This window comes from Parasteatoda tepidariorum, chromosome 8, assembly GCF_982258835.1.
Source record: "Parasteatoda tepidariorum strain Cologne lab strain chromosome 8, Ptep-v5.0, whole genome shotgun sequence".
Lineage (NCBI taxonomy): Eukaryota > Metazoa > Arthropoda > Arachnida > Araneae > Theridiidae > Parasteatoda > Parasteatoda tepidariorum.
This window is the reverse complement of record NC_141762.1, coordinates 96,697,996-96,720,230: the sequence shown is the minus strand read 5'-3', so window position 1 is coordinate 96,720,230 and position 22,235 is coordinate 96,697,996. Positions and strand designations below refer to the sequence as shown.

At 33.4% G+C, this 22,235-nt stretch overlaps 1 protein-coding gene across 4 annotated transcripts in view; it reads left to right on the top strand.

Annotated features, from left to right (window-relative positions):
* The window catches only part of LOC107453616 (SCY1-like protein 2), a 556,894-nt gene that overhangs the window by 251,720 nt on the left and 282,939 nt on the right, over positions 1–22,235 (top strand). For all 4 annotated transcript variants that reach the window (XM_087169467.1, XM_087169470.1, XM_087169468.1 and 1 more), the window contains one exon: positions 12,302–12,462. In XM_087169467.1, the coding sequence (XP_087025593.1) occupies positions 12,302–12,462 (161 nt within the window). The remainder of the gene's footprint in view (positions 1–12,301; positions 12,463–22,235) is intronic.

Here is a 22,235-nt window from a genome sequence, read left to right as displayed (position 1 = left end):
AATTAATTAATTTATTTAAAGTCGCCTCCTCGAACCCTTGAGATAGAGTCGTAGAACGTGAAGATCCAATCATGCGATCAAAAGTTATTCAGGATAGTCTTTCTTTTGTTTATGTAGATTATCATCTATTATATATAATTCTCTTACGCGGCTTCCAAATTTCGGTTGTATTTCTTTTCCGCCGGTGGCAATGTGCTTTGTTTTGTTTACGTTTTGAAAACACCAAAGCATTCTGCCCTTTAATGATGTGTTTTTGATTAAGAATTAAGGATGGATTTAAGAAGAGCTGTGAAGTATTATTGCAATAGCATTTACTTTATTTTCTTCATTTATAGAGGGAACAGTCGGTAGAGAATTCTGTTAGGTTAAAAAACATTTTGCTAAGAAAAGAACGAATTCCAAAAGAAATAAAAATAAACAACTTAAAAAATAAAAATGCTGTTGCCAGTCATAGAATTTTTGGAAAGTTAACTTAGCAACATAAATCAAAATGTTATAGAAGCGCAACTAGATCAAAATTATGATACCTGAGCGCTTGACGTAACAAATCCTTCAACTCTATAAGTGTTGTATCGCCAAATGTCCAAATTAACAAATGTGTTTTTAAAACAAAAAGTTTTATTTTAACTGACGAATACTATATTATAATTTTAACTTTTTCTATGACTATACTCATTTTCTTACTCTTTTCTTTGTTTTTTATGCATTTTATATTTTTGTGATAAAATAAAAAACTTATAGTTGTTCTACTTCTGAACACTGATGAAAACACAAAATGATGGGCTTCATCAACAATCAAAAATATATACATTTATTTTACAAATTCCATATTATTAGGGTGGCGCCCTTCAGAGAATTAAAAATACAAAATTATCTTCATCGAAGCCGATGCTTTACATCCGGCGTTCAGTGGCAGACTACTATTTAATATTGTTTTGGAACACATGGCTTTAACCCTCTGGTGGGAAAGACTTTAAAACAAAACTTACAACAGTTACTTTTCTCAACAACTGAAATTTAGAATAGTGTGATTAAGAAAAATATGTGAACTGTTTGCAATTTCAAATTAATATTGAAATGTACAGGTTTAGAATTTTCTACAGTGAAAAGCTTTCAGAACTTCAGTATTCAAAAAAGTATACAAAAGATAAGAACGTATCCAATGAGCGAGCAAAGCGAGCATTGGATTGCGAGGCAATCCGAAATGAAATGCGAAAGCAGTTCTGGGGATTGGCGAGAGCCAGCGAGCAGGGGGCGAAGCCTCCTAGTACTTCTAAAACCTTTAATATAGTGCCACATTGAACTGCATTATTCTACTTCTAAAACTTTTAATAGAGTGTCCCGTTAAACTACATAACCAAGCTTCTAAAACTTTCAACATAGTGTATCGTTGAATTTCCTTATCTTGATTCTAAAACTTTTTATATGGTGCCAGGAAGAGCAGCATTATCATACTTCTTAAACCTTATTACACAATGCTATGGTTTAACTTGAACGGAAACAATGTAATCACTTTAATTAATTTGATACTTCAATTAAAGTGGCAGCACGTTTGAACAGTAATATAAATTAAAAACTAGAATAATACTGTCCAATTTTAAACTGATTCTTTAAGAAAGATATCTGTGCACGTGGAAAGTCATGGATTTCGGTATTGAACAAAATTTGTCATGAAATATCATGATTTTAACTATTTTTTTTAAAAAAATCGTGGAAAGTCAGGGATTTAGGTTACCGAAGAATCTAATTTTTTAAAATAGAATTTACCGCCCACGATTTCACAGTGTTCCGAATATCTGAATTTGTAACAAAATCCCCACTCACAGTCATATTTTATTAAAATATAAAATGTTTTTATCCTGTTCCTTAAAAATGATGGTGTTCTTTCAAAAAATGAAAGAAAGAATATTATTTCTAGAGCGAATTATCTTTTAAACTTCCATGATTTCAGAATTTTTTTTTATCTATTTATTATTTATTTTATCAATTTAAAATTCTAGTTCAGGCTTTTTATGTTACACTTACTTTTAAGAAGAAATAAAAACAGGTTCAAATAACTACATATATCTCACTTTATTTAGTTATTTGCTTTATTCTTTTTAGCTATTTTATTGCTTCAACTCTTTCTTAACTCTCTGTTTTTTAAGTTTAAAATCATTAAATTTGAGGATGACAGTTTTGGTTATGCCTATCATTTCAATTAATGTTATTATAATGCTTTATTATATTTATTGTTGTATTTTCGTCGGAGAAAATAGTAACTTCGTTAAGTCATGAAAAATTCTTGAAATTATTCATGGAAAGTCATGGATTTGAAAATACCCTGTATATCTCGCCCCTTATCGTATACTCCGTTAATGAAGATATCATTTAATAAAGTTAAAATAGAAAAGAAAAGGGGAAAAAAAGAGCTACAATGTAATATGCTTCTCTCTTTCTATTTCATTCACTTATTTCTTAATCTTCAGTGAATGAAGTAGGGTTAACAATAGTTTCACAACAAAGCAGGTTCAAAATTAAAAAAAAAAAAATCCCTATCCCTAAAATGAACAATGTCTCAAACGTCACAGCTCATATTACTCAATTATTTATTCCATTACTTCGGCAAATTAACAATTTCAGAAGCACTTAACGAACGCAAAATGTCAGAAACTCAATGTTCGTCCATTAGTCATGGATTTCGAGTCACGTGTCACTTAAATGAGACTTAAATAGAAAGCGATCTATCATTAATTATTTCTTCAAAACACAAACCGCGAGAACAATTCAGGATTTCTGACTTTTAAAATTAATCCGCCAAAACATAATTTCATTTGCTACTTCAGATGAACTCTTTTATTTTTGTTGGCTGACATAGATCGTCGAAGTAATTTACCCCATCTGAAATTTAGAAAGAAAGGGTACTTAATAAATTTATTTTAATTCGTTCCACAGTAGTTAGTAGAATAATTATACACATTTAATTTTATTCATCCAAGCTTAGCGATGACTCTAACTTATCTTCATTTAGCATTTCCTAATTTTTTCTCTTCAAATTTTAACCTCCATAGTTGAAATTTATGGAGAGAGAAATAGAACAGACATTAAAAGCAAACTTGGTATCTTCGAGCGCATCCGGGAATCGCTTTTGCGTCGTTGTAGATATTGCAATGGCGTCAATCATTGCTGCTTTGAACAGCTACTGTAATCAATCAAGCATATCATTTGTGTATAAGTAGTGAGTAGGATCTTCGGTAGGTGGCGTCGAAACCTGTATTGGTTTTTCTCTCTTTCAAAGTGGTTTGTGATTCAACTCTTAATGCTTTTTATCACTCCTCTCAGTTTGCCGATTGAATTATATTTTATAACCGTCGTTGAACAGCCGACCTAATATCCAAGTTTACAATCACTCATGTTCAAAACCGTACTCATTTTTGAACCGAATCCAGAAGACAAGGGAACTCCTGCATCAAGTATTGGGAGAAATTTGCCTTCGTGGAAGATTTTTTGATGGAACTAACCAGCTTCTGCTTCACATGGAGAGGAAGACCATTGAACCACCCATGGTTAGACTGACGGCAAAGGGACTTCAACCCATGATCAGTCTACCAATGTGGTTGGTGCGGATGGGATTCGAACCAAATTCACCTCATTGGAAGGCGAATACTCTATCCCCTCAGCCATCACGGCACGCCGATCGAATTTCGGCGTACCAGAGTAAGTAGTAGAAACATTCTGTAACTACTTAGTTTGAGAATAAAATTAGTTAATGAATAACAGGCTCAAGGCTCAAAGTCGCCCTGCATGGAGGCAGCTAATTGAGAAAGCCTTGGCTTGCACTAGGCTGTAGTGCTGACGAAGAAGAGGAATGAATTACTGGAGGAAACACATTTCGAATGTAAAAAAGTAGGATCCCAATAACAGGAGAATAAGTATGTCCTGATAACAAGTGTCCCAAATTAAGCAGCTTTTACGTCTGAATCTAGGAATCCATAAAAACAAGCATGAAGAAATAAAAATCACTAATTTTTTATACTCGCTGAACAGAGCCGCGATGGCTCGGAGGCTAGAGCGTTCGGCTTCCAATGTGGCTAACCGGGTTCGAATCCCAGTCAATACGAATTCTGCATCCGGCTTGCACCGACCACAGTGCCGACGTGAAATATCCTCAGTGGTAGACGGATCATGGGTTAGAGTCCCCTTGCCGTCAGGCAAACCATGGGAAGTCCCCGTGGTTTTCTTTTCCGCGTAACGCAAATGCGGGTTAGCTGACATAAAATATCCTCAGAGGAACTTTACGTCATGACTGAGGGTTGGTGCCATCAAACGCAGTCGCAAATGCGGGTTAGTTCCAATATTTGATCCAAGAGTTTCCCTGTCATCAAAAAAGTCTTCCACGAAAGCACATTTTCCCCAGCATTTGATCCAGGAGTTCCCTTGTCTTCTGGATTGGGTTCGCAATGAATAGGCTAAGGAGTTGAAAATAAATAGTCTTAATCCCCGAAAATTGGGTTGGCTGTTCAACGAAAATTATAAAATAAAGTAAAATAAAATCAAAATTTACACAATTACATTTTATTTTTTTAACCGGAGAAGAAACAATTAAGTTATGAAAGTAAGACTTCAAATACAGAAAACGTTTTGTATCAATTTATCTATCCTGCCTTGTAGAATGTTAAACTATCCAACTTTTACATAATGATGAAACAGCGAGGAACTTTTCCTCAGATCAATAATTTTAGAAAATTCCTTCCTTCTATCTCGCAGAACACTTTTCCGAATAATAAATCTTCCAGCGATTTATTCGATTCAAGTAGCTTTTATAAAGTCAAATCAAATCTCTAAAAGGGTTGCGTGGGCATTTCCCCTCGTCATACAATTTAGGGCATCTATCAGTACTGCATCTCGAATGACCGGTCAGCATCTCTTGACCACCGTGTCTTGAGGGGAAATACCCGAGCAAAATTAATCAGCAGTCACGTGATTGTGTTGCCAACAAAGGAATGGTTGAGTGCTTCCGGGAGAATTGGTAGAAAGCTTCTGTTTCCTCTCCACCTGTTGTTTCCCACCGCCAGGCGTGAATAGAGATCGCCAAGATGTGAAATCGTCTGCAGATCCCAGTCAGGCGAATAAGAATCTTTCGCCCGTTTCTAAATGTATTGTTAGCAGACGAGAAATAAAAGTGCCGCTCTCGGATGTTTTCTCCTTCTTCAAGAATCACAATTCAGAATTTATTTCCTTATCTTAAGAAAGTGAATTGTTTCAGGGAGCATTCCTTTTGCCTCGAGAAGGATTATGGAAGTTTCTTTTTTTTTTTAATTGCTGAGCAAGATATTTTTTTGCCCCTTTTTTATTCATTCACAAAAATTATAATATTTATTCGGAAAAGTGATATCGGTAGTACAAATAAGTTTCCGGCGTTTTCTATCAAAAATTAGCAGTTTATTGTGAAAAAAAAGGTTTCATTAAGTTTCATCCAAAGTATTTCTCCATTACTAGACACTATTTCTCCCCCATCTTTCTGAATGCAATTTAATGTAAATATTTGGTCAGACAGACCACCTGCCATCGACCGGAATAGGTGATAAGAAAGCTGAAGGGGCAAGGTCTAGTGAATACGGAGGGTGAAATAGGACATCCCATCGAAGTGTTTCCAAATAGCAAAATCGGGAGCCGCGATGGCTCAGGGGATGGAGCGTTCTCCTTCCAATGAGGCGAACCATGTTCGAATCCCAGTCAAAACGAATTCCGCATTCGGCTTGCACCATCCACAGTGCTGGCGTGAAATATCCTCAGTGGTAGACGGATCATGGGTTATAGTCCCCTTGCCGTCGTTAGAGGTTCTCATGGTCTTCCTCTCCTGTAACGCAAATGCGGGTTAGCTCCATCACAAAGTCCTCCACGAAGGCAAATTTCTCCCAATGCTTGATCCAGGAGTTCTCTTGTCTTCTGGATTGGTTGGTTTTCAAATTTTGAAAGCTTCGGAGTTGAACATAAGTAGTCTTAAATCGATAAAATTGGGTCGACTGTTCAACGACGGTTATAAAAAAATAAATAAATAGCAAAATCGAAGTTCAATGTCCCTTTGCTTCAGTTCGTATGGAACCAAACTTTCCTGTTTTTAGATCATTTCCAACGATTTTGAAAGAGTTGAAATTGCTTGCTGTGTCACTTGTAATGTAAGACCAAGTTCTTTTTGCGTTTTTGGCGAATCTTGTTTCAGTAATTCTTCCAATTCTTTGTTTTCATACAACGTCGGCCTTCCACAGCGTTCTTTATCTTCCTTGTCAAACTCACCGTTTCTTAACTTATGAAACCACTCACAGCAACGTCAATTTGTTAAAAACAGCCTCACCCTATGCTTCTCCAGGCAATCGACGCTCCTCAGCTGCCGATTTCTTCAAATTAAAGAAGTAGATCGAAACTTCCTGCAATCGACGCTTATTTGGAACAAATCTTGACATTTTTGCACGAAAACAATTACGTAATGCTAATGTGGAATCAGTAATCTTTTAAGGCTATGTTGTTATCAGATGAACATACTTACAATAAGACGTTGAACACCGGCCAATTTCTACATAGCCTTCTTGGTTGTGCTATCTTGTCATGAACGACGGGTACTTATTTGTACTAAAACTAAGTGGCGCGACAGCCCTTAGAGGGCCGAGACCTACTGTGCCCATCTCAGTTTTCTTGACCTTGGGCACCGGGGTTCAAGAGCAGATGTTCCGGTCAGGTAGTCAGCCGAACGCGGAACCCCCAGTGTTTACTTCCCAAGCATGCTTGGTACTCATTTATCGACCCACTGAAGGGATGAAAGGCTGAGTCAACCTTACCCGGCCCGAGGATCGAACCCAGGACTTGTGGCACGACAGCGCGAAGCGCTACCGTACTTATTTGTACACATAATAAAAATCAGAAACTTGTAAAATCATAATTAAACAAAATAAAGAAAATTAATAAATAAGAAACATATTATTGTTTTGGTTCTATAAGGAAGAACCTTCATCAGTGTCAAAACATGGAATAAAGGGATGCAAAAGAACATAGAGCTACAGAAGAAACTCACAAAAATATATAACAACAAGGGAAAGAGAGGTTGACCGAATGCGGACAAGCTTGAACAAGAAAAATGAACAAAAAAAGGGGAGCAAAGAAACAGTCATAGTAGGGGTGCACAACTTTTTTCAGTGACTTGCACAGCATGTAGATTAACGAAGGGCCTCACTCATATTTAGTCATGTTAGCGGCAAATATGATAATTTTTCTGTAAACATTAGTGCTTCAAGCACCAAATATTTTTTTCAGTATACTTAATAACATATTTTCAGAAAGTTAAATACTTCTAATTATTTGATTTTATTTAAAAATAAAATACATTTTTTGAAAAACTTCTTCTATTTCTCACAATAATTAATTTATCAAATATATATATATATATATATATATATATATATATATATATATATATATATATATATATATATATATATATATATATATATATATATATACAGTGGTGGCCAAAAGTGTGGACACTTTTTGAAAGTTTCATGTGTTTCAACTTTGTGTGCTTGTAGAATATATTAATTTTCACTTAAATACAAACGTTTATATATGAAATTGAAGGTAATTTAATGTAGAATTTAATAATAAGTACAGTATTACAATATCTGTATTACGAAAAAAGTTATGTCATTAATAGTAAGATCTATCTTAGATTTGCATTTTTTTTAAAGTGATACTTACACAATCAATACTTAGTAGGATAACCCTTAATTTTTAAGACAGCTTCACAGCGTCTTTTCATCGACTGAACGAGTGTTTGTAGTTCATCTTTCGTAATCACATGGTGCCAAGAATCAATTATAGCTTCACTTAGTTGTCTTTTATTGGATGGACGTTTTTTTCGTACAAGAATTTTCAAACGTCGCCGCAAATTTTCAATTGGATTGAGATCAGGGCTGTTTCCTGGCCATGGTAATATATCTATGCCTTTATTTTGAAACCATGCTTTGCATACTTTTGCTGTGTGGCATGGAGCGAAATCCTGCTGAAAAATAAATGGTGCGTTGTTGGAGAAGAGATCCCTGATGGAAGGTATCAATTTTGGTTTCAGGGCAGTTTCGATGTATTTTTTGGCATTCAGGATGCCATCAATCATCAATCACTTGAATTCGGCCCACACCATCTGCAGATATACATGCCCAAATCATGACATTTGTTGGATTTTTAGTAGTTGCTTCAATGCAATCAGGATGAAGCGCTTCACCTACTCTACGTCTCACGTATTTTCTACCATCACTTCCAAAGAGCGATATTTTACTCTCATCACTCCAGATTACTTGCTTCCATTGATTTTCTGACCATTTAATGTGTTCTTTTGCCGACTTAACTCGTTTTTCGCGTTGCTATTGATTTAAATATGGTTTTTTCCTTGGAATTCTAGCTTGTAGTCCAAATCCTGATAAGCATCTTCTTATTGTTCTTGAACTTACTACAATACCAGCTGCATTCATTTCACATCTAATGGCATCTGATGAAATTTTTCTATCTTGAAGGCATAGCCATTTAATTTTTCTATCGGTAGTAGCACTTGTGCATTTTTTTCGGCCTGATTTGGCATCTTGAAGGCAAAAAAATGCATCGAAACTGTCCCGGAACCAAAATTGATACCTTCCATCAGGGATCTCTTCCCCAACAACGAACCATTTATTTTTCAGCAGGATTCAGCTCCATGCCACACAGCAAAAGTATGCAAAGCATGCTTTCAAAATAAAGGCATAGATATATTACCATGGCCAGGAAACAGCCCTGATCTCAATCCAATTGAAAATTTGTGGCGACGTTTGAAAATTCTTGTACGAAAAAAACGTCCATCCAATAAAAGACAACTAAGTGAAGCTATAATTGATTCTTGGCACCATGTGATTACGAAAGATGAACTCCAAACACTCGTTCACTCGATGAAAAGATGCTGTGAAGCTGTCTTAAAAATTAAGGGTTATCCTACTAAGTATTGATTGTGTAAGTATCACTTTAAAAAAATGCAAATCTAAGATAGATCTTACTATTAATTGCAAAACGTTTTTTGTAATATTGATATTGTAATACTGTATTTATTATTAAATTCTACATTAAATTACCTTCAATTTGATATGTAAACGTTTGTATTTAAGTGAAAATTAATATATTCTACAAGCACACAAAGTTGAAAAACATGAAGCTTTCAAAATGTGTCCACACTTTTGGCCACCACTGTATATATATATATATATATATATATATATATATATATATATATATATATATATATATATATATATATATATATATATATATATATATATATATATATATATATATATATATATGTATATATATATGTATATATATAAGTTCATAACGAAGAATAAAACAAAGAAAAATAATAGACATATGAAAAAGGGGGGGAAATAATAAGTAAAAAATAACAAACAACAGTTTATTAAAAATAATAATAAATAAAAATAAAAAATTAAAAAAAAAAAAAATCATGAAATGTTAATTAAAAAACCGGAAAAAAAAAAGGATATGATCTTTTCTTCAGCCCACACGATTATATCAGCAAAACAGAGTGCTTTCTGATATTGTATCAATAAAGCCAAAGCTAAATAAATTAATACAATAGTGTGAGGAGCACTCAAAAAATTTTTTTTTTAAAAAAAATAACAACAAATGAAATAGATCACAAAAAGTACAAATAAGTAAAAATAACAAGTAAAAACAGATAATAAAATAAAATAAAAAGAAAAAACATTAAAAAGGGGAGACTATAAAGCGAGCAGCAAAATCAGTTCAACTTACATGGACGGATATTTTTCAAGAATGATTTAAAAATGTTTTCGCAGAAAGATTGCCAGATTACAAAATATGAAAACAAAAGATGAAAACAAAAGCGCAAATCGAGTGTAACAAGAGAGTTTTAAAGTGTCGTTCTTACTGCACTGTTGAAGTGATTTGTTATTCTGAGTTTTGATTTGTTAGTTACCAAGGATGGGCCCGAAATGGATGTGCGCAAGGTAATATTATACTGGATAATTTTAAAAATTGATCATAAATAGTTTTAGAAGATAGATGTTAATTTAAGAAAAAGTATAAAATAGAAAAGAGAAACATAAATTGCCTGTTTTGCAGATAATTTTAGCCGCGGATTTGCACGATATGGATTAGTACATAGAAAAATTATTTAAATTATCAAAGAAAAAATTCTTTCAATAGATAATTTTGATACGGATTTGCCCGAAATGGATTTGCACATGGAAAAATTAACAAAGAAAAAACCTAAGTAGATAATTTTAGCCACGGATTTGCCCGAAATGGATTTGCACATAGAAAATTGTATAAATTAATAAAGAAATTTTTAGCAAACAATTTTATCCACGGATTTGCCCGTAATGGATTTGCACATGGAAAAACTGTATAGATTAACAAAGAAAATTATTTAGTAAAGGAATTCCTCACACTATTGTATTAATTTATTTAGCTTTGGCTTTATTGATACAATATCAGAAAGCACTCTGTTTTGCGGATATAATCGTGTGGGCTGAGGAAAAGCCCTTTTTTTCCGGTTTTTTAATTAACATTTCATGATTTTTTTTTTTAATTTTTTATTTTTATTTATTATTATTTTTAATAAACTGTTGTTTGTTATTTTTTACTTATTATTTCCCCCCCTTTTTCATATGTCTATTATTTTTCTTTGTTTTATTCTTCGTTATGAACTTATCTAATGAGTTCTGTTTACTTGCAGCTTAAGCGCAATAAATGAAACTTATTGTTTTTCTTAACTTTCTTCGTGTTTTCTTGTATTTATTTATATATATATATATATATATATATATATATATATATATATATATATATATATAGACACAGGATTTTAATGAAAGCAGAAGAATTTTATTATGTCATTCTTTGTTGAGTGGAGAACGAAAAGTGTAGTTTACTCCATGAGCGATCTGTCTTTCTGGTAGGGAAAATCTTGCAAAAAATCCGTAAATGTCTCGATTTAGGGAAAAGAGGGAAATCTTAGATACTACTATTGGTTTAAGAAATAGGTCGAGTGATTCTCACGAAGATTAAAGGGGAAAATGTCTTTATTTAAATTTATGCATACTTGGACCAAAAATAGATTTAGGAACAGGATGTGGCTTTTAAAAGTGTGAGAAAGCATTTCGACTTGAATAATTAATTAGTAATAAATTAGGAGTTGTTTTATGGCGAAGAAACTAACATAAAAAGATTAATAGAAGCTTTTTGTGTTGCATATATATATATATATATATATATATATATATATATATATATATATATATATATATATATATATATATATAAGTTCAAAATGAAGAATAAAATAAAGAAAAATTATAGACATATGATATATATACGAGGGTTGTAAATTAAATAGTGGCAACTTAACCTTGAAACTCACAGAAGGGCGGGCATGCGTAAATAGGGTATGGGTGGGGTGAGGTGGCGCTGTTGTCGATGTGTAGAGTGCAAAAAACAGTCGATTTGCTTATAAGGGTAGTTGTTGCGCGGCGTTAAAGTGAGGAGTTTCGTTTCCATCACTCTAAAGCATGTTGTGAAAAGGCTTAATGACGGAAAAAGACGAGATGCTTGAACCCATCGTGCTAATGTCCTATACGGTAAAACATTTGCTCCACAGGCTTCCACTAATCCTCGATAGCATTCTGTTGCATTTTTGCCACGGGCAACCTCGATTGTAAGCCACGACCGCTGATCACCTTTTGAAAACATGATTTAGAGCGATGGAAAAGAAACTTCTCACTTTAACGCCACACAACAACTACCCTTCTAAGCAAATCGACTGTTTTTTGCCCTCTACACATCGACAACAGTGCCACTTCACCGTTCCCATATCCAATTTGCGTATGCCCGCCCTTCTGTGAGTTTCAAGGTTAAGTTGCCACTATTTAATTTACAACCCTCGTATATATATATATATATATATATATATATATATATATATATATATATATATATATATATATATATATATATATATATATATATATATATATATATATATATATATATATCAAAAAGAAGCATCTTAATGAAAGAAAATTTATAATGTTTAAACAAAAAAACAAATTAAAAGTAATTTTATTGCTTTCAGACGTTCCTAACCTTATTTTGCTATCTGTAATGTTGTCAGTGTGGAAGTTATTTATTATCATTCAACCTACTTTATTATATTAACGTGATAATGATGATTAGTTCTTGAAGATTTTTCCCTTTTTCTTTCCCGAAGGAAGCTGCTGTGTTTTGTTTTGAGAAGAGATGCGCGGAGAAACTTCACAAACCGAAGAGACGAGAAACAATCACAGAGATTCTCCGATTCAGTGTCCGACAACTGGACAGATTCAAGCATCCCAAAATGCTCACACTCTATCATCCCATAGAAGAATCAAGGTAAGTCTTCACACCACTCGATTCTGTGAAAGCTGCAAAATCAGTTTCACATTTTATTTGCCGTGCAGTTAAAATTTATTAAATATTACAAAATATATTTTTTATTTTAAAATAATTATTAAAAAAAAAAAAAAACTAAAAAAAGTTGCTATCGCCCTATTACGGTCGCTGGTTACCCCTTGGTGAAATGCTTTTTCTTTCTGGACTGTCTCCGTTAAGCATTTCAAGTCATGGTTCGCAAAAACTGTCTCAATGGATGTTTGTCGTAGGATTGGCTTTCAAATCCTGCCTATATACGTGTTTCAAGATGTCGCAAAATACTTTTAATTCTTCAGCATTCATGTTTATATTAAAATCACCGTCAAGCCAGTCATTATACGTTAATGATAAAAATAAAATATAAAAATACTTTAAAATTATTATTATGTAAATACATTAAGAATGCCTGCTAAAGAAAATAAAAATAAAAACAGCAGCGGTCGCCCTAGTAACGCATGCGCACTGTTTACTATTACACTTGAAAGTGTGGACGCCATCAATTCCAAGCAAAGACGCATTTTGCAAATGGGTAATATAAAATTAAATATTGTAAGTAATATAATAATACATACATTACAGGCAGGTAGGTACTTTATTTACATCGCATTAGAGCTGCACAATGGGCCATTGGCGACGGTCTTTGCTTGGAATTGATGGCGTCCACACTTTCAAGTGTAATAGTAAACAGTGCGCATGCGTTACTAGGGCGACCGCTGCTGTTTTTATTTTTATTTTCTTTAGCAGGCATTCTTATCCCATAGGATGATCATCCTATCAGATCATCCTATGGAAAGTATCCCATAGGATGATCTGAAGACCTGATATCGCAATTTTGAATCCTCTGTAGAGGGGATGGTTCCAGTGTTTTGGTAGCCCGACTACCTAAGCGCGAAGTCGAATACTTTACGGTAGAACAGTTTAAGGAGGAGCGATACTACGTACCCTCGGTCCCTACGCAAGCTGATCAAAGTGGTCACTCAGCCGCTTACTGACCGCAGCCAGTGATGCTTGACTTATATATTTTACTAGGAACCGTCTCTTTACAATCAGTCCACTGCGGGACACATAAATTATAAAAACATAAATATTACAAAATATAAATATATATTTATTAAATATTATAATGTAGTATTGTAAGGACGCAAGAGGATGGAAGGAAACACCATCAAGAAGAGCTCAGTATTTTAATTATACATTCACACATCCATTTTACAATAACGATATAACATTGACTAAAAAAAAGAAAGTAACTTACAGTTTAACCCAAACTGACTGGGGTAAAACGGGAACCTGGGAAGATTCTTGCGTCATCTCACTTGGTAAGAATCAGAACGATGACTATTGTTTGTGTTTGTACGGATAGAGAGGTAGCGCCATCTGTTGCTGCGAATTAACTATCCGTTACAGTATTAAAAATTATTTATTAATTATCTATTCATTTAAAAAATCGTTTTCGTGGCATTTGCTTAAAGCTTTTACCGATTTTTAAATTTATATTAAAGTAAAAGGAAAAATGCATTCTGAATTGCTTTTGCTTTTATGATAAGGATTTTTACGTAATCGAGAACTAAGGTTTAAAGTACTCTTTTCTTATAATTTGCTTGTTTGTCGTCTGAAACTATCTGTAAATATAAATTATATTTTGTGAATTATGCCACATCATGCATAAAAATAATATCGAAAAACAAATTTCTGAAACGTGTGTTTGTTTTTAGAAGGAATTTGCAAAAATAGCTAATTTTTTTTGTTGAAATGAATAGAAATAATATCGAGGAAAAAAAAAACAATTTTCGAAATTGCTTGTTTGTTGTCAGAATCTATTTGTTAAAATAAGCAATTTTTTGCGAAATATGATGCATCGCGTATGAAAATAATATCGGGGAAAAAAAATTTCTATTCCACGTGATTGCTGTCAGACGAAACATGTAAGAATAATTAATTATTTTGTGAAAAATGGGACATCAGGTGCTGAAATAATATCGGAAAAACAAATTCACAATGCTATAAATTAAAGAAAATTCCCATAATTTATTTTTATTATTTCATTTTGTATAGTATTGTAAAGGCCTTAAATCATTCTTATACTTTAATTACACTATGGTCAGGGAAAGCCTAGTCGGTAAGGAGCTGGGTCCATGTCCGAGAGTCCGTGAGTTCGATCCCCGCCGACCGAAGACTCCCCGTGTAGTAAATGGTGACTGATGCACGTTAAATCTGTCGAGTCGCAAAGTCCTCCATGTTCCCATAACAAATCAATACTTCTGGGGGTACTGAATTGGAGTTTGATCATTCTCTGATTCAGGTCAAAATTACAATCTGTTAATGAATGAACAGATGAATGAATGGATCCACCCTTGAAATGGTTGTGACGTATGGGTGTGGCAGAAGTCGAATTCTGGGCCATATATGGCACCAATGGAAAACAAGAACAATCGCACCCTTCTGCCTTCAAAGGCATAAGAAAGAAGAAGAATTACACGATGATTCAGTTCGATGAAATATAATCCTTATGGAGATATGACTCATTTTAACACCTTATTAAGATTAAATTGAATTTTAAACATTTATTTTTATCAATATATTTTGTATTATGCGTTGTAGAAGCCTTAAATCATTTGTATACTGAATCACACTATGTTTCAGTTTGTTAAAATATAGTTCATATGGAGATATTGATTTATTTTAACACTTTATTAAGATTAAAGAGAATTTGGAACACGGTTTAATTTTTATACCTTATTTATATTGCAGTAAATTGAAAGTAATATTGTTTTTATATAGAGATTGCGGAAAGAAAAATTAATCTTTCTCTAGAAAAAGTTGAGAAAATTATCACCGAAAATTTGAAATACCGTATATTACGGTGTCGACCCCCTATTTTTGACTACGTTATAGCGAATATCTGGTATGTCGGGCATGCAAGTCGACGGCTGAGAAAACCAAGTAAAAAAAAATTAAAGTTAAAAGACATAAATTATGTCTGTAAAATTGTTTCACGTTAAAAATTCTGACCAAAAGAGGTGAAACAGCTGTTATAGACGTCAGTTAATACTAGACGAGGATTCAAAGTTGAATTTCGTTGGTTGAGGTGATTTGTGTGGAGAATCCATTGCAGAATGGGATCTGTAAAACTGATAACGTTATTAAATCCGACGCAGATGATGTTCTTCAATTTTTAAATTTGTATCTTTGTCTTAAAAGATTTCATTGCGTTTCGTAATATTCTTGAATAAATTATCTTAAGTTCTCTTCTGAACTTTACTTAAAGTATTATTTTTAAAAAAATAATCTTTATATATATAAAGAAAATTTGATAAGATAATTCTCAAAATTAATTGTACATAGCATATTAAAAGTCGTTTTTGAAGGAGGTAAATTGATTTAAAAATATTCAGAATTCATTGTTTATAATGCAACAATATTTAACGATCGACTTTATTATCGGTGTATCGACCCATTAATTTTTGTAAAATTTTAGACTTTTGAGAAGACGAATTGTAGAATTAATTATATTTATTTGTCTTTAGTTATTCAAAAATTTCAGAAAAGCGACAAAATATGTAAACTACTCATCTTACATAAGTAACGGACACGTAATTGTAGAAACTCCCCTTCATCATTTTTAAATTAAAAAAAACTTCGTTAGTATAAATTAAACCACTTATTTCATGCAATAACCAGCGATACATTTAATAGCTTATAACTAATTTGCGGTTTCTAATCTGCAGCTCCTTAGTCTCATAAATTTTGTGTGCAACACAGAAAAAAAAATCGACGAATCAAGATTTCTAAGAAACATACCTTTGATGAGGTCATTTTGTTGTATCAAAGCAACCCGCATTTGCGTTACGAGGGGAAGAAAATCACAAAGCTTCCCCTTGGTAAGTTTATTTTGCTTTATTTTATAACCTTCGTTGAACAGCTGACCCAATTTTGAGTTTACGACTACCGATGTTCAACTCCGTAACCTTGTAATTAATCCAGAATTAAGTATTGGGAGACATTTTGCCTTCTAGGATTACTTTTTGATTGTACTAACCCTCATTTGCGTTACTTGGAGAGGGAAACAACGAAAGCCTCCCTCGGTTAGCCTAATGGCAAGGGGACTCTAACTCATGGATCCGTCTACCACTGAGGATATTTTACTTCAACACTATGGTCAGTGCGAGCCGGGTGCGGAATTCGTATCGACCTGCCATCGCTGGAATTCTTCCCGATTTACCTCATTGGAAGAACGCTCTATCTTCTGCACCACCACCGCTCCTCTTGGTTAGTTTGTCGCCAATGGGACTTTTCATGATCTGTCTACCAAACATGATATTTTATCGTTAAACGCAGATCAGAATGAATCGATTAGCAGTGATTCAACTAATAAAAACTATTGTTACGTAAATTTCACATGCTTACGAGACTGGGCATTTTTAAAGCATTAAATGTCACATGCACATTACTCTGAGTCTTGTTAAATTAACTTAAGATCTCATATACATCTGATATTTGTTATAATAAATACAATTCAAAGTAACAATATTATCATACAGCTAGTTACAATGCTATTAAATTATTCAATTTCATGTAAAAAATAAATACCCTTGATTATTATAATAACGATTTACACATATCATTGAAATACATCAAATATATCATTTTATCTTTAGTTAAGCCGCTAAAAGCTTTTTAGCTCATATTTTTCAAAATTATTCTTATTCTTATTATTATAAAAAAGATAATAAAAGAAAGAAAAAAAAAGGATTTGCTTATTGAAAAGCATGTCTTTTTATATTAAAAATATTAGAAGTATTAAATTTATACAAATTTATTTAAATTAGATTTATGAATAGAATTTCATGCATAAAAGAACATTCCTCGGAGGTAAAAACGTCGACATTCTTCTGATTGAAATCTTGCACCGAAACTTCTGAGAAAATTTAGTTTGTCCTTATAAAAGCCCCCAAACAAAGCCGGGAGTGAAAGCTAATTAAAGCCATAAAAGCTTTGTAATACAGAGCTGCCCATTGTTATATTGACAAAATCCTTGCGGGCTCTTTTCACAACGAGAAATCAAAACCTTTAAGCAAACTTTTCAAGTTATATTTACAGCAAAGATTAAGAATGAAATTTCAACTATCTGAAAATTTGGTTTTATGTATTTCAATGAAGGTTTTACGCTTTAATAACTATATCCAATAATCTCAAGCAGGATATAAAATTATTTCTTAACTTGTATATTTTGTAATTGTGTATTTCTTAAAGTGCATTGAAGGAAATTAAGAGAATTTGCAGACTTGGTCGATTATCTCTAGAACTACTGTACCAATTTTAATGTAATTTGCTATGTACATACATTGATACAATACAAAACAAATAATTATTCAACAATTGTAATACACATGCATGATCATAGTAACACTCGTTGGAGTAGGAAGGTATGAAACATTTGTTGCAGAATAAACAAAAACAAAAAAAAAACAGTGCGTGGAGTCCCTCCGCACGGAAGAAGTTAAACTTCGTAACCTGAGACGTTTATTGTAAAAGAATCAGCAGTCGTAGAAGGATCACTAGTTCTATTCAACGACTCTTTTTCCTGCTCCGCTCGCTTCCGTGCTCTGTAATAGCGGTAATATTGGGTATAATATGAAAAAAGCACAACTACTTCCACTTAGTAAGAATAACATTTACCATGACGCAATGCTAAATTCTATGCCACTATCCACATAAATCAATTATTAATCAAAAATCGAATATCAATTACTTTTCTTTATAATGCAATAAAATCTGGCGAGCAGCTATTTAAACGATCAAACACTTCGTTTGTTTATTTGTGGCTTGAAGTTAGGCTCGCAGAAAATGCCGTTCATGGGTTAAATTTAGTAGGAATAACACAACCTGTGACGTAGGCTATAGTATACCCAAATTGTGCATTTTCCCTCCGTGGACCTATTGAACCAGTGGAAGTGCTTGTGGTTGCCTCATCGTCTCGACATGGAAAATGTATTTGTAGTAATAATGTATGTGAATGTGTCATAATGTAATTTCAAAAGAGAAAACCTAACAATCAATTGATATTCACAGGAGACGTACCTTACATAACCTTAAATCCGTGGGATTGTTTTCACTCATTTTTTACAATTGTTATCCACTAAATTTGAAAATAAAAAATACTATTCTATTAAATTATATGTGTATCAAATCAAACTAAAAAAAATATACATAGAAAAACAATACTTTTATGACTTTTATTATTTTTATGCTAGTGAGAACCAAAACAATATGGAAATGAATGAGGGAAAACTGGATCCTACCACGTGATTTCCCGGCCAATAAAAATGTAGCGTTAAACGTTTAACGCAACCTTGTTGGAAGTCGCATAAGAAGTATAACTTCAAAAAAATGGGTTAATGGGGGTATGGTCCCCTCTTACAGATATACAGGCCTTGTAGTGTGGTTTCATACTTGAAATAAAGCATTTTATCATTCCCTGTGACAATTAGCCTGAATTGTCCTGTGGCAATTTCATACCTACCGACTCAAACGAGTGTTACGCATGATCATGTATTACAATAGTTGAATGGTTATTTGTTTTATATTGTATCAACCGGTCAATTTTCATTAAAATCGGTGCAGGAGTTCTAAAGATAATCGACCAATTCTGCCAATTCTCTTGATTTCTTCTACCAGTGTAGTTGAAAATCTGTTGTAGATTTCCGAATGCGCGAAACTTGCTTGTTGCTATATCAGGCTATTTTTTAAAAGACACCTTTGCTTGTTTAAATATAGAATAATTGAATAATATTTTTCTGTTTAATATTTGGCTACATATAATTGTAGACACATATAGACGCTACATATAGATATTATCAAATATAAATATAGATTGTCTTAAAAAATGAATGCAGTTTTATTGAATTGCTGATTTAATTGAAAGCCAAGAACCCTTTATTTGCATATAGATAAAATTTAATCTGGATCAGAAGGACTAACTTCTACTCTGGGTAACTAGACACTATTGCATCTATGATAAAGAACAGACACAAAAGAACACCCAATTGTTAGAAGAAAAAAAATTTCTGGATTGTTCAACTATTCTATAAAACTCAACATGGAATATCCAATTAAAATGAGGTTCTTATGAAACCTACGGGTGAGAATAAAGAGTACGTATTGGAGTACGTACAAAGCGTACGCAGAACTGGCTGTAATGCCAACTAAATCTCTGCTGGAATGCAGTGGCGTTTATTCCGACTAGTAACAGTACATGACAGAGAACGCTTATTGCCTGGCAATCCCGAAATGTAGCCATGTGGTGTCACACGCTATAGTAGTAATGGAGTGGTCTATTTGATTTTAAGTTATATTGTGCTTTGGTTTGGTGATCACATTATACCAAAAACTGATTACGTTTGGCCACTTATTTTAGCTAAATTTTCGACTTTTTTTATTATCGGAGGGCTTTTTGAGGGAACTAATCCGCATTTGCGTTACATGGAGAGAAAACCACGTAAACCTCCCACCTAGCCTGGAGGTAAGGGAACTCTAACCTATGATACGTCTACCACTGAGGATATTTTACGTCAGCACTGCGGTTGGTTAAAGCAGGATGAGGATTTCATATCGACCAGCCATCGCTGGAATTCGAACCCGGTTCACATCATTTGAAGGCGAAAGCTGTTGCCCCTGAGCCATCGCGGCTCTGTTAGACCGGTTTCGTTAAAATTTTGGATTTTGTCACTTAAATTACTCAGTATTAAATGATGGGAAAATTAGCCTGTCTTACAGCTCAAAAAATTTTCGCCTTTTTTCAAAGAAATATCAAAAATAGTAAGTAATTGTTTCTTATTAAAAATTGTTTTGCCTGTTGTTGTTGTTACTTATCTCCAAAGATCTGACGACGTCAGACCAGATCCATAAATTCGTTGACTGGAAAAGAGTCGGAAACAAGGAGAGGAGAAGTGTAAATTTCTTCCCGAAGAAGTCCCAAGAAGCTTAAAATATGTTCAGCTGAAGGCTGTTGTTGGTGGCATTTTGGGCAAGGAGGGTAGGATTTACTATCCTGAAAAAAAGTAAGACATTTTAGATGTCTACTGGCAAGGCATGGAAGAATCAACGACTGTCCCGTTATCCTGAAACCCTATACCAATTATGAGTGGGAGGCACTGGCCAAATCCTCCTATTTAAGTTCTCCATCAGAGAAAAAAGTTCTAGGTAGGTAAGTTCATCGGATGCGGAAGTTGGCAGGCTGCAACCGTCCTTTGCTGGACAGTCTGCCTTCTCGTTACCAAATGGATAAACATGGGATGGGATCCACTGGAAATGAATATCACGTTGAAGTGAGATGCATACATAAATATTTCACTTACATATTTTTGAGAAGTGAGATGCACTTCAACTTGTGAAGGATAGATATACCTATCCTATCACCAATATAGATCCAATTATTAAGATGTTCCATTGAACTTTGGCTATCCCTCAGAATTCAGAGATTTCCACAATCATTTTTCCTCAGAATGGCTTCAAGTCCCGCATCCACTGCCAGTAATTCACTTCTAAAAAGTTTTTTGCCTGTAATTATCTTTAGTGAAATGTATTTATAATTATCAAAAAATAGTAAATATGATTCGCTTCATAAATTTTTCAAAGTTGGACGCGATAGAGGCACACATTTTTGACCCCTCTCCGGACTAAACTAAAAAGATTTAGCCTACTTCCCCGTATTTTGACAATCGAAATTCCTAATCCGTCATCGAAAAGCAGGTATATTTGTTCAGTAATTGTGCGCTTACGTGTACGCTAGATTAATAGCTACAACTAATGCCAGCAAAATAAGGTTTGTTTTCACTCTACAAAAACCTTTTAATGTAAACCTTAAAAGTTTTGTAATATGGTTTGTACGTGTAGATCTTCTAACCTTAAAACGAGATCTGTGACTATCTTCTCTATTCTACGCACATTACCCTAATCCAAAACCTTGCAAAATAACCTTCTATATAAAAACCTTAAATCGAGGTTGTCTTAGGGTTTTCAAGCGTGAAAAAATCCTTTCATAAAGCTTGGTTCGAGGGGGAAATAATCTAGGTAATTATAAGGTTTCTTTTCGCAAAATCTTGTATGCTCAACTAAAATCCACCTTGTTATGAAATTTTAATGGACACTGCAATTTGATCCTATCGCTAGTGTGACATCATCTAAAACATCATTATGGACCTATATGAGAATACTTTTTAACAAAGCTTTGAAAAGTAATTTTTAATCCTTTTAGAGGAATTGCTTTAAACTGCAATATTTTTGTTCTATTAAAAAAAAGGTTTTTAGTACAAGCATTTCAGTGACAATAGAAAGAAAATTCCGACCACAAGGTTGCTGTAAGGTTACATGTGTTTATACGCTAGTTCTCTAAACATTCACAACACAAAAAAAGATGACTGGAACTTTAAATTATCATCACTTTTATTTTTCGGAGATTGTTTCACTCCTTACACATAGCACTCACATAGGCACACTGCCTCTCGTTCCACACTAATTAATTTCTCTCTAGGGGGCGCTACAACACAATACTCTCTCTAACACTCAACATCCACCCCCGGATTGAATGACATATTCAATGCTTAAAATTAAACAATCATAACAATTTAATACAATGTTCACAATAAAACTAAAATATTCAAAATACACATAAATTGAAATTTTCACACTTATTGATCATTTGAGAATGGTAAAATACAAAGTTTAGTAATTGG